Source organism: Sorex araneus, chromosome 1, assembly GCF_027595985.1.
Source record: "Sorex araneus isolate mSorAra2 chromosome 1, mSorAra2.pri, whole genome shotgun sequence".
Lineage (NCBI taxonomy): Eukaryota > Metazoa > Chordata > Mammalia > Eulipotyphla > Soricidae > Sorex > Sorex araneus.
This window is the reverse complement of record NC_073302.1, coordinates 347,813,928-347,826,689: the sequence shown is the minus strand read 5'-3', so window position 1 is coordinate 347,826,689 and position 12,762 is coordinate 347,813,928. Positions and strand designations below refer to the sequence as shown.

General features: G+C 44.0%; 2 protein-coding genes across 6 annotated transcripts in view; one reads left to right on the top strand and one right to left on the bottom strand.

The window, feature by feature from the left end:
* NT5C3A (5'-nucleotidase, cytosolic IIIA) overlaps positions 1-8,814 on the top strand; it is a 54,381-nt gene extending 45,567 nt beyond the window's left edge. For 4 of the 5 annotated variants that reach the window (XM_055143664.1, XM_055143667.1, XM_055143676.1 and 1 more), the window contains 6 exons: positions 1-47; positions 1,323-1,408; positions 4,773-4,862; positions 6,149-6,311; positions 7,296-7,496; positions 8,136-8,814. In XM_055143664.1, coding sequence (XP_054999639.1) covers positions 1-47; positions 1,323-1,408; positions 4,773-4,862; positions 6,149-6,311; positions 7,296-7,496; positions 8,136-8,237 — 689 coding nt within the window. In that variant the 3' untranslated portion in view covers positions 8,238-8,814. The remainder of the gene's footprint in view (positions 48-1,322; positions 1,409-4,772; positions 4,863-6,148; positions 6,312-7,295; positions 7,497-8,135) is intronic. The other variant, XM_055143678.1, reaches the window with a different exon arrangement.
* Positions 8,815-9,095: 281 nt separating this feature from the next.
* FKBP9 (FKBP prolyl isomerase 9) overlaps positions 9,096-12,762 on the bottom strand; it is a 61,425-nt gene continuing 57,758 nt past the window's right edge. The window contains exon 10 of the mRNA XM_055142534.1: positions 9,096-9,407. Coding sequence (XP_054998509.1) covers positions 9,396-9,407 — 12 coding nt within the window. The 3' untranslated portion in view covers positions 9,096-9,395. The remainder of the gene's footprint in view (positions 9,408-12,762) is intronic.

The window sequence follows — 12,762 nt, the reverse complement described above, 5'->3', positions numbered from 1 at the left end:
ATGTGATTGACAACTGTAAGCTGGTTTCAGATGAATGTCGGAAAAAGGTAAACACTAGCCCAGAGTTAGATAAACAGCAGCCTGGATGTTAGCCAGAGACCCACTGCTCTTTCTGCCTGAGGGTCTCTGTAGTTCATTCACAGAAACAGTCTGGCAGCAAAGTGATGATATAGCTATACCTGGCACATAGAAACCACTAACCAAAACTAAGGTCTATCGTATGGATCCTATACTCGGATGTTTGTTTCTTTATTCATTTGGGCTACACCTTGGGTGCTCAGGGCTGGGCTTACTCTGGGCCCAGTTCTCAGGAAGGACTTTTGGTGGGGCTCAGGGGACCACATGGGGTTGGTCCTGCTGGGGTCGTGTGCAAGGCAAGCACCTTACCCCCTGTGCCCCTGTGCTGTCCCTCTGTCCCAGCTGTCTGTATTTGATGTTGCTTATTTTTTTACTCATGCCCCATAGTTTATAATGGTATTAATACTGTTGCTGTCCATTTACAGTGCGACTGTACCACACCTGCACTTGTGTCAGTATCCTTCCCGCCTTGTCCTGGAGATTCTTTCTTTTCTTTTTCTGCTTTTTTTGGGGTCACATCCAGCGATGCACAGGGGTTACTCCTGGCTCTGCACTCAGGAATCACTCCTGGTGGTGCTCAGGGGACCATATGGGATGCTGGGAATCAAACCTGGGTTGGCCACGTGCAAGGCGAATGCTCTCCCCGCTGTGCTATCGCTTCAGCCCCAGGTTCTTTCTTTTCTGACCATCCCCTCCTTCTCTGCTTTGTTGGCAGCATCTCAGGGTTGGTTTTCATTGATCATCGTCTTACTTTGCTTCTTTATTCACTGGGAACATCATCTAATACTTGTCTCTTCTGACTCACTTCACTTAGCACAAGACCCTCCAGTTTCTGAGTTTAACTGAAACGTGAGGTTTTGGGGGTTGGGAGGAAGATCAGCTGTGCCACATCCAACTGAGGTCAGGGCTTACTTCTGGCTCTGTGCTCAGGAATTTCTCCTGGTGGTGCTCAGGGGACGATATGGAATGCTGGAGATTGAACCCGGGTTGGAAAGTAAATGCCCTGCCCACTGTACTCCAGCTCCTATTTTGTTGTTGTTTTTGTGTCACACTTGGAGATGCTCAGGGCTTAGTCCTGGCTTTGCACTGAGGCATTACTCCTGGTGGTGCTTGGGGAACCATATGGGATGCTGGGGATCTAATCCCGGGCGGCCCCATGCAAGGCAAACGCCCTACCTGCTGTACTATTGTTCTGGCCCCACATCTCTGGAATCTTCATGACTGTGTTCTGTGTTTATTTCTAGCTATTAGAACTAAAGGAAAAATATTATGCAATTGAAATTGATCCTCATCTAACCATAGAACAGAAGTGTCCTTACATAGTTGAATGGTAAGTGTGTCAAAGGTAATGGGAGGGTTTATATTATAACGAGATAAATTATATATACCAGTAAGGTTTATTTCTCCTCTAAACTATATTTAAATACATCTGTGAATAATTCTGCAGTGATTAAATAAAGTTAAGTTTTATTATTTATTTATGACCAGACCCCGCGCCAGGCTGTTTTCATTCAGGGCACCACAGAGGGGGGTGGGTGAGAACCCCCACCAAGGGACCCAGCCCTGGCAGCTGACCTCCACTATCCAACTGCTGCCATGCTCCAGGCCACTTTCCGGAAACATTATAAGACACTTCCTACCCATTTTCCATAATTACCACACCATATTTGATGGAGTTCAGACAGTAGGCAACAAATCATAGAGAGTAATACACACACACACACACACACACACACACACACACACACACACACACACATCTCAGAGAACCCAGCAAGCTACCGAGATTATCCCACCCTCATGGGCAGAGCCTGGCAAGCTACCTGTGGCATATCCGATATGCCAAAAACAGTAATGATAGGTCTCATTCTCCTGACCCTGAAAGAGCCTCCAGTTGTTGGAAAAGATGAGTAAGAAGAGGCTGCTAAAATCTCAGGGCTGCGTGTAATAGACGTTACTGGTGCCCGCTCAAGTAAATCGATGAACAGTGGGATGACAGTGACAGTGATACAGTGATAAGTTTTATTCTCTAATCATTCCAGAATTTGTTTGATTCACATTTTCTCTCTTTTTTGGTGGGAGCCACACCCAGCTGGGCTCAGAGCTTATTCCTGAGTGCTTATTCCTAAGTCTCTGGTGGGACTTGGGGGGCTGTACAGGGTACCAAGGGTTGAACCTATTGTGCCTGCTGCATTACTGCTTCAGTCCCTGTTTTGGGGGGTTCCTTTTTTCTGTTTTTTGTTTTAAGATGAAGATCAGGGGCTGGAGAGATAGCACAGTGGGCAGGACACTTGGTTTGCAGGCAGCCCATCCAGGTTCCATTTCTGGCATCCCATATGGTCTCCTGAGCACTCCAGAAATGATCACTGAGTGCAGAGCCAGGAGTAGCCCTTGAGCATCACTAGATGTGGCCAAAAATAAATGAATAAAAAGATGAAGATCTGTCAGAATAAATTTAAAATCCTAAACATACATCTTAAAAACAAATTTAGTTTTGGTTTTGAAACACACGGGCTATGCTCAGGGCTTACTCCTACCTCTGTGCTCAGGGCTAACTCCTGCCTCTGTGCTCAGGGATCACTCCTGGTAAGCTCAGGGGAACATACTGGGCACTGGGGATCAAGCCTGGGCTGGTGTCTTGCAAGACAAGTGCCCTGGCACTGGACTATCTCTCTGGCCCCTGAAAACAGCAAAAGAATTTTCAGATATTTGGTAGGATGCATATGAATGTATAAAGAAAAAGACTCATAATTTAAATCTAGTCCAGACTCATTTGGAGCCAGCAGGTGATAGAGTTACTGAGAATTAAATTTCTGATGATGGTTATGCTAAAGGAGACACAGCACTGCAGGGGAGGGTGCTTCCCTGACGCAGCTGACCCAGATCTGATCCCTGGCACCCTATTTGGAGCCCTGCCAGGAGTGATTCCTGAGCACAGAGCCAGAAATCAGCCCTGCACACTTCTGAGTATAACCCCAAAACAACAACAATGAAACATAGTTTTAAAAGGCATCCTTGCAGCAGACCTTTGAAAGCCCTGTGCGTACTCAGTGATGACACGATGTCAGAGAAATGTCGACACAGAGTCAGCCAGAGCAGCCTGTCCCAGGGGAATGGTCTGACTCCTGACTCGGCCCCTAATTGGGTACCGCAGGAAAGATTTGCAAACAAGACTATAGGTGTTTATGATGTTCTGATTTATCAGGATGTCTAAATGGATGGCGAGGTGCCTCCCGGTGTCCAGCCCCTGGTTTTAGAACATTAAGAGACCAGGAATGATGGGTTTTTCTTCATTATCCTATAACGTGACAGAGTACTTTGTACAGTCAGTGATTAGGGGATGAAGAGGCGGAAGTGGACTTAGATGTAGAAGGACTCTGGCAATGAGAATCTTTTTGCAATGGAATAAGCATGCTAGGAAGACGAATTGTTTCTGTTAGGAGCACTAGCCAGACAGTAGGTTTCACTTAGGAATATTGTACAGGAAATTCTTTTTTTTTTTTTTTTTCTTTTTGGGTCACACCCAGCGATGCTCAGGGATTACTCCTGGCTTTGCACTCAGGAATTACTCCTGGTGGTGCTTGGGGGACCATATGGGATGCCGAGGATCGAACCCGGGTCGGCCGCGTGCAAGGCAAACGCCCTACCCACTGTGCTATCGCTCCGGCTCCTGTAGAGGAAATTCTTTTTTTTTTTTCTATTTTATTTTTTTTAATAAATTTTATTTTTTATTTTTAATTAGTGAATCACCGTGAGGGTACAGTTACAGATTTATACATTTTTGTGCTCATGTTTCCCCCATACAAAGTTCGAGAACCCATCCCTTCACCAGTGCCCATTCTCCACCACCAGTAAACCCAGCATCCCTCCCACCCTCCCCAGTCCCGTCTCCCCCCACCCCACACTGCCACTATGGCAGGGTATTCCCTTTTGTTCTCTCTCTCTGATTAGGTGTTGTGGTTTGCAATAAAGGTGTTGAGTGGCCATTGTGTTCACTCTCTATTCTACATTCGGCACGGCACGCGTCACCCTTCCCCCTCATGACCTCTGACCACATTTTACTTGGTGTTCCCTTCTCTGAGTTGCCCAGAATGAGAGACCAGCCTCCAAGCCATGGAGTCAACCTCCTGGTACTTATTTCTACTATTCTTGGGTGTTAGACTCCTAGTCTATTTTTCTATATTCCACAGATGAGTGCAGTCTTATCTTGCACAAAAAGGCTTTTATGTTGAAATGCAGCACCTATGTGTAACCTTTTCCATGACAAGGATTTTCCCTGTTACTCTCAAACTAGGCACACCATCTTACTATTATGTTCCATGAGAATTCAGAATGCAAACAGGTGAAAGGAAAAAGTTTTGCTTTAATTTTACTGCAGTAATAGAAATGTTTATGCCTTCTTAGGGTTGCCTCAGTTCTTCAGTGTAGGCTTGAAGAAATGTTTATACCCTTTTATTATATCATTAGCACATTTGCTAAGCCAGAGATTGGTTTGACCTAGACAATATATAAGAATATGCAGATCCCACTTTCAGACACCTGGGGCAATATATTCTCTAGTGATCAATTTAAATCTCTAAAACCGAAAGCTAACATATGATGGATAAAATTCTGCTTTGCTTAAATGGAAGAATAGGGATGGAAGTTTTCACTTTCTGTAATTGATGTTTTCTTTCTCCTGCTCATATCTTCAGGTATACTAAATCACATAGCTTGCTGGTTGAACAAGCTATACCGAAAGATAAACTTAGAGAAATTGTGGCAGAATCTGACATTATGCTCAAGTAAGTTTCTTGGATGTTTTTATTGTGAACTTTCTATAGACTTGAACTTGTTGTGGATGTGTTCACACATTTTATTAAAATAATTCATAACATAAAAACATAAACAAGATATACCACCTATCTATCACACAAGACAGTAGTGAAATAAGGATTTGAGAACCTAGGTGAAACCTTGGTATAGGGATTTGTATTTTCTTTCTTCAGATTAGAAATTTCAGGACAGGTAAAGATTGGGGCCAGAGCAATAGTACAGCAGGTAGGCACTTGTCTTGGAGATGGCCGACCCAGATTTGGTCTCTGGCATCCCATACGGTCCCCCAAGCACCACCAGGAATGATTCCTGGGTGCAGAACCAGGAGTAAGCCCTCAGCAATGTCAGTGTGGCCCCCAAACAGAAAACTGTTTGAAATTTATGAAACTAAGAGCATTTTGGATTTCTTTTGCAACTTTTCTTGCAGTGCTCATGGTGTGGGGTGAGGGGGAGGGCGTCACAGGCCACTCTATATGCTTGAGCCCAGGAATATCGGTGCCTGGTGCAAGTGTGCTGACAGTTTCCAGGGTCAGAGCCCTGGCATTCCAGGGAGAACATGCAGGTATGGGAGTTGAACTTGAACTCCCGTGTGTGCCAGGCGCGGGCTCCCGGGAAGAGTCAAGGAAGACAGATTTTCAGATCAAAACATGACCTGCAACTGCCAGGTGGGAAAGGTTCCGGCTGGTTTGTAGCAGCAGGGAGGGAATGAGCAGGCTGCAGCTCACCCTTGGGTATTCCAATGTACGGTGTAATCCTTTACTGTTAAGCAGTATATATTTGGAAAAGTCTCTGCAGCTTATCTAAAAATCCTCTTATTTGGGGGCTGGAGCGATTGCGCAGCGGGTAGGGCGTTTGTCTTGCACTCAGCCAACCCAAGTTCAATTCCCAGCATCCCATATGGTTCCCTGAGCACCGCCAGGAATAATTCCTGAGTGCAGAGCCAGGAGTAACCCCTATGCATCGATGGGTGTGACCCAAAAGCAAAAAAAAAAAAAATTCTTATTTGTACTATTAGAATTTATTAAAAGGCCAAAAATCATCATATTTATGCTATTAGCACTTACTAAAAGGAAGGTAAAGCATCACCTGTTGTTTGAAAACACTGTTCTAGTTCTAACGTCACAGATGTCAGCAAGAGACCTCCTGGGCACTGTCTTGAGATGAGCGTGGCAAATAAGCCTCTGGGCATTCAGCTTCTGGACTTTTAGGCTAGGAGGAGGTGCCTGTTGCTCACCGACTATCTGACTCCTTGCAGGGAAGGCTATGAGACTTTCTTTGATAAGCTCCATCAACACAATGTCCCTATGTTCATCTTCTCGGCTGGAATTGGTGATGTACTAGAGGAAGTTATCCAGCAAGCTGGTGTTTATCATTCAAATGTCAAAGTAGTGTCCAACTTTATGGACTTTGATGACACTGTAAGTACATACTTTCAAGATGTGGAAATATTTTAATCATGTAGCTGCATTTTATTCTCATATTTAATGTTTATAGTCATTAAACTTAGCCAAAATGACAGGTATACTCTGGGTCTCTAGGGCTGTTTCCCTTTTTTTTTTTGGCTTTGTGGGGTTTTGGGGTCACACCTGGTGATTATGAGGGGATATTCCTGGCTCTGCACTCAGGAATTATTCTTGGCAGTGCTTAGGGGAATCATATGGGGTGCCAGGGATCAAACCTGGGTCGGCCATGTGCAAGGCAAACACCCTCCCCTCCATACTATCACTCTGACCCCTGCTATTTCTACTTTTTAAAACATACTCCCTCTAGATGCATGCCAAAAGTAGATAATGGACCAAGCATGATGACCTCTCAGTGTTGTGTTGCAAGCCATAATGCCCAAAACTAGAGAGAGAGTATGGGGAATATTGTCTGCCTTAGAGGCAGGGGAAGGGTGGGAAAGGGGGGTATACCCTGGGTATTGGTGGTGGGGAATGTGCACTGGTGAAGGGATAGATGTCTGATCATTGTGAGATTGTAACCCAAACATGAAAGCTTGTAACTGTCTCACGGTGATTCAATAAAATTTAAAAAAAAAAAAAAACACTCCCTCCATCTTTTATTCCCCAAGCTCTGGACTCACATTAAAATTATTAGAACTTCTTTTAAAGCCATTTGATGGCTTCACAGACTTAACATCTTCTTCTAGAAAGAAAGAAGTGAACTGTTTGAACCGACATTATTTGAAAAATTGTTTCATCAAACAATGTATTATGAAATGCATAAAATGGTATCTTTCGGAGAGAAACCAGAGGAAAAGTAAAATGTTGAATTTTTAAGTTACTGTGTTCAATGCTAGAGTCACTTCTAGGGAGCAGTTTACTGACTTAGAACCCTTTGTGTATCTGTTACGATTTTGTAAAATCAAAGTCTGTATTTGAGACAATTTCTGTTTTGAACAGGGAGTGCTCAAAGGATTTAAAGGAGAACTAATTCATGTATTTAACAAACATGATGGTGCCTTGAAGAACACAGAGTATTTCACTCAGCTGAAAGACAACAGCAACATAATTCTCCTGGGCGACTCGCAGGGAGACCTGAGAATGGCAGATGGGGTAGCCAACGTTGAGTATGTCCTCAAAATCGGGTATCTCAACGACAGAGTAAGTATACCTGTCCTTTTGAGAGAAAAATAATGAGCATGAAATTATGTTTACTAGCAGGGTGTTTTTTGGGGGCGGCGGGGTGGGGGGCGCACAAGGATGAACATACGTGTATGACAGATTGTTCCCAGAGGTACTTGTGAACAGTTAAACATTTTGATTGCTTCTAATGTTGGTGATGATGAGGACTTGTCACGCCATGTGCGTGGGACGGTGCTAGAGGAGAGCAGGCTCCATACTGCAGGAGGCTGCTGACGTTTCCTGGTATCCCCGAAGCACAGACTCACTGCATTGGAGAGAAATTATTTTAGAAGAAAAGCCGTAATGTAGGAAAGAGTCTGTCATGAGTCAGAAAAGTTATTGCTTCTCTGTTTCAAAGCTTTAAGGAGGGGTCAGATAGCACAAAGGTTAAGACACTTGCTTAGTGCACAGTGCAGCCGTGATCCTGGTTCGAATTCTGACGCTGCATGTGAACCTCCGAGCACTGCCTTGTGCCCCACCTCCACCCAAAAACGGTTCTATGAAAGTGAACTTAAATGTAGTGCACTTTGCAGTAGATCAAACAGAACAGTGAGATTTGTATTGAAATTTGCTTCTCCCTGCACCGATCAAATTGGTGTTTCTCTTGCTGTTGATTAGGTGGATGAGCTCCTGGACAAGTACATGGATTCTTATGACATTGTTTTAGTCAAGGATGAATCATTGGAGGTAGCCAACTCGATCTTGCAGAAGATTCTGTGAGGACGTGTTTTTCAAGAAGGACTCCTTCCTTCAGGTGCAATTTATGCAAGAGCTACTCGTCTTGCAGCTTTGTTTCGGATATGCTCCGGCCCTCCAGTTTCTCCTTTACATTGTGACACTCCTCAGACACGTGACTCCACCGGCCGGAAACCCTCCTTGCTCGACACACTCCTTACTACGTTGGTAGCAGACGAAAAGAAAAGTCCTAAAGCCAAAGTTTGAAAAAAATAACCCCATATGTCTCCAGAGTGAATTTCGTAGGTTAAAAGTTTTTGAAAAGTCTTTGACAAGTCTTTTTGCACTGCAAAAGCTTATAGAAGTTTTAAAAGTTTTATGAAATGCTAAAACATACATGACTTAAAAATATTGCCCTTTTTTGAAACTGAGGAGACGTGCTAATAATCATCATCCTCTGAAATGTGTGTTATTCTGGGTATGCTGTTCGGTGTGAAATCAATACCAGAAAATATTGATACTTGATGTTTGAAAAGCTACTGGTGTCTACACATCACTAATTATTATAAAATGTTCTGTATTGAAGCACTGGTAATAAACATGAAATGGAAAATCTTTGTAATTCTATTGTAAGGACTATTATTTTTCATTTCTTCAGCAGACATCTATTAAGCATTTGCCATGTTTTTATTGTATACGTGGATGCCTCTCACAGTGGCTATAAAAACAACTTATTTTTTAAAATTATTTATTTTATTGAATCACCATGTGGAAAGTTACAAAGTTCTCAGGCTTATGTCTCAGTTATACAGTGCTCGAACACCCATCCCTTCACCAGTGCCCATATTCCACCACCAAAAACCCCAGTATACCTCCTACCCTCCCACCCCCCCACCCCCGCTTGCGTAGCTGATAAATTTCACTTCATTTTCTCTTTACCTTGATTACATTCCATATTTCAACACAAAACTCACTACTGTTGTCAGAGTTTCCCCCCAAAAAAACAGCTCTACTTGACAAGGAAGCATTTGATAATTAGTTTTCCATTGCTGAGAATGAAGAGACATAAAGTTGCACGGCCGCTAGTGAGGCCTCACGGTTCAGGATTTCTGTATTTTAGTAATTAAGTCCAGGGAGATTTATGTTAGAAATTGCATCATTTCTCTTCCTGGGGCAGCTTGGGGCAAAGGCTTAGTTCACAGTCTAGAGACATGGCTGCAAGCAGAAAAACAACTTATTTTTAATATTACAGACAGAGTCAGGAGTTTACATTACATCATATATATTATAGACAGAGCCAGGAGTAAGCCGTGTGTTCTGCTGGATATAGCTTCCCCCAAAACCACAAAAACAAAATATAAAGATCAGATAAGGTTCAAGGACCCAAGCCATTAGGCTTTGAAATCAGCCAAATCCTGATTGGAAATGAATCTGATTCTACCTGGGACCTCACGTAAATTTCTAACTAGAAGTCTTGGTTTCCTTATGTGTCACAGGACTGTTAACTCCAGAGGGAAAAATCTAATTCATTCAACAAATGACATTTACTTATTATTGAATCACCATGAGATACACTTACAAAGCTCTCATGTTTGAGTTTCAATGATCGAACACCAATCCCTCCACCAGTGCACATTTTCCATCACCAATATCCCCAGTATCCCCGCCCCCCCCATTCCAACCCTCCCCCTGCCTCTGTCATCCCGTTGCTCATCGATTTGTTCGAGTGGGCCCAGTAATATCTCTCATTGAGAGACTTATTGTTACTGTTTTTTGGCATATCCAATACGCACAGGTAGCTTGCCAGGCTTTGCCGCGAAGGCTTGATACTCTTTGGTAGCTTGCTAGGCTCTCCGAAAGGGGCAGAGGAATCGAACTAGGGTGGGCCGCGTGAAAGGCGAAAGCCCAACCACTGTGCTATCGCTCCAGCCTAGTCCCCCTGCCTCTATGGCATACAATTTTCCCCATACTCTCTACTTTTGGGCATTATGGTTTGCAGTATAGATACTAAGAGGCTATAGCATTTGGTCCTTTATCTACTTTCAGCACACATCTTCCATCTCGAATGATCCCTCCAACCATCATTGACTTATTGATCCCTTCTCTATCCCAGCTGCCTTCTCCCCCAGCTCATGAGGTAGGCTTCCAACTATGGAGCAATATCCCTGGCCCTTGTGTCTACTGACCTTGGGTGTCAGTCTCATATTATGTTATTTTATATTCCACAAATAAGTACAGTCCTTCTATGTCTGTCCCTCTCTTTCTGACTCATTTCACTTGGCATGATACTCTCCATGACCATCTACTTCTAAGCAAACTTCATGACTTCATCTTTCCTAAAAGCTGCATATTACTCCATTGTGCAGATGTACCATAGTTTCTTTAACCAGTGGTCTAGTCTCAGGCACTCGGGTTGTTTCCAGATTCTGACTATTGTGGACAGTGCTGCAACGAACATACAGGTGCATTTGAACATACAGATGTCATTTCTACTTTTTTTTTTGCACCCTCAGAATATATTCCAAGAAGTGGTTTGCAGGGTCATATGGAAGCTCAATTTCTAGTTTTTAAGGAATGCCTATATTGTTTTCCAAAAAGGCCGGACCACTCGACATTTCCACCAACAATGAAAGAGATTCCCTTTCTCTCCACATCTGCGCCAGCACTGGTTGTTCTTATTCTTTTTATGTGTGCCAATCTCTGTGGTGTGAGATTATATCTCATTGTTGTTTTGATTTTCATCTCCCTGATGATAAGTGTTATAGAGCATTTTTTCATGTGCCTTTTGGCCATTTGTATTTATTTTTTGAGGAAGCTTTTGTTCATTTCTCCCCATTTTTTGATGGGGTTGGAGTTTTTTTTTCTTATACAATTCTACTAGTGTCTTGTATATCCTGGATATTAATCCCCTATCAGATGGATATTGGGTAAATATTCTTTCCCATTCCATGAGCTCTCTCTGTCTGGACAGCTACCTGCAAGAAAATGAATTCTGACCTCTGTGTAATGCCAGGCACAAAAGTCAGATCAAAGTGGATTAAAGACCTCAATATCAGACCTGAATCCATAAGGTACATGGAGGAAAATGTAGGCAGAACCTTCCATGACACTGAACTTCAAGCATCTTTAAGGATGAAACACCACTGACCAAGCAGGCGGAAACAAACATGAACAAACAAATGGGACTACATGAAACTAAGAAGCTTCTGCACCTCAACAGATGACATTCAAACCTACTATGTGTAGGTTGCTAAAAAGGGAGAAGCAGGGAGCACTGGGCAGACAGTACAGGAAGTAGGACACTTCCCTTGCATGCAGCTGCAGCGTTCACGATACTGGTTTGAATCCCCAACACCACATGTGATCCTTTGAGCACTGCCAGGTGTGGCCCCAGCCCCCAACAAAAAAAGTTTTACAATATGATGAGATGAAACCTCATTAACAGGTATGAGAAAAGCTATAGGAGGGGCTGGGGCAATAGCACAGCAGGTAGGGCATTTGCCTTGCATATGGCCGACCTGGGTTCGATTCCCAGCATCCCATATGGTCCCCTGAGCACCAGTAATTCCTGAGTGCAGAGCCAGGAGTAACCCCTGTGCATCGCTGGGTGTGACCTAAAATGAAAAAATAGAAAGCTATAAGAAATGGGGGTAGGGTTAAGGAGGAGAATGAGAGGCAAAGATGAAGAATAAGAGGACCAGCTCAGGTTGGCCAGCATCTTAGAAAACAGTCCTAGAGAGTGGACAATATTAAGTGAAGAACGTTGGCTAAGTCAGACAAGTCAGCAAACCAGACCATCAGACGTTTTTCTGGCCCAGGATGGCCCAGGAGGAGAAAGGGAGCTACTCTAACAGGACCAGTGTGGCAACGAGAACAACTCGTCACTACACAAAAGGGTCATCTGAGAGAAGGTGCCAGGTGCTGTCGAGTCCAGAAGCTAAAGGATGAGCCAGAGCCGCCATCCTCATGCACTAAGGGAGAAGCACTCTGAGGAGAGCATGGCACAATCAAGGAGTTTGAAGAACCGAGACCTGGTTTCCCGCTGTCAGCCAAAGGGAAGAAAAATGGCCTCAGCTAGACAGGAAGTAGCGGGTGCAGGTGACACAGCTTCTGACAAACGTGGTTTCCCTCTCCTGCAGGCCGTGCTGTGCTGAGAGCTGCTGAGGTGGAGTGGACAGGTACAGGTATGGACAGATGCAGGCAAGCCAGTAAGGGGCCTCCGCCATAGGCCACACTGGTTTTCCACAGAATGGAGCTGCAGAAAAGTAGATCATTTTCAGCAGCAAAGATTAAGAACTGCGGCTGGGGAGATAGTTCAGAGGGTGGGGTGCTTGCCTCACATGCAGCAGACCCAGAATTGTTCCTGAGCACCACCAGGAGTGATCCCTGAATGCAGAGCCAAGAGTAAGCCCTGAGCACTGCTGGATGTGTTCCCAAAAACAAAACAACAAACACACATAAAGAACTGTCAGGACTCACTTTGGATTAAACGTCTGGCAAGAGAGAACAGAAGAGAGCTTGCAGTTGTCCTGTTTGAGCAGATGGTCCAAGGGTGGAAAAGGCTTGGACG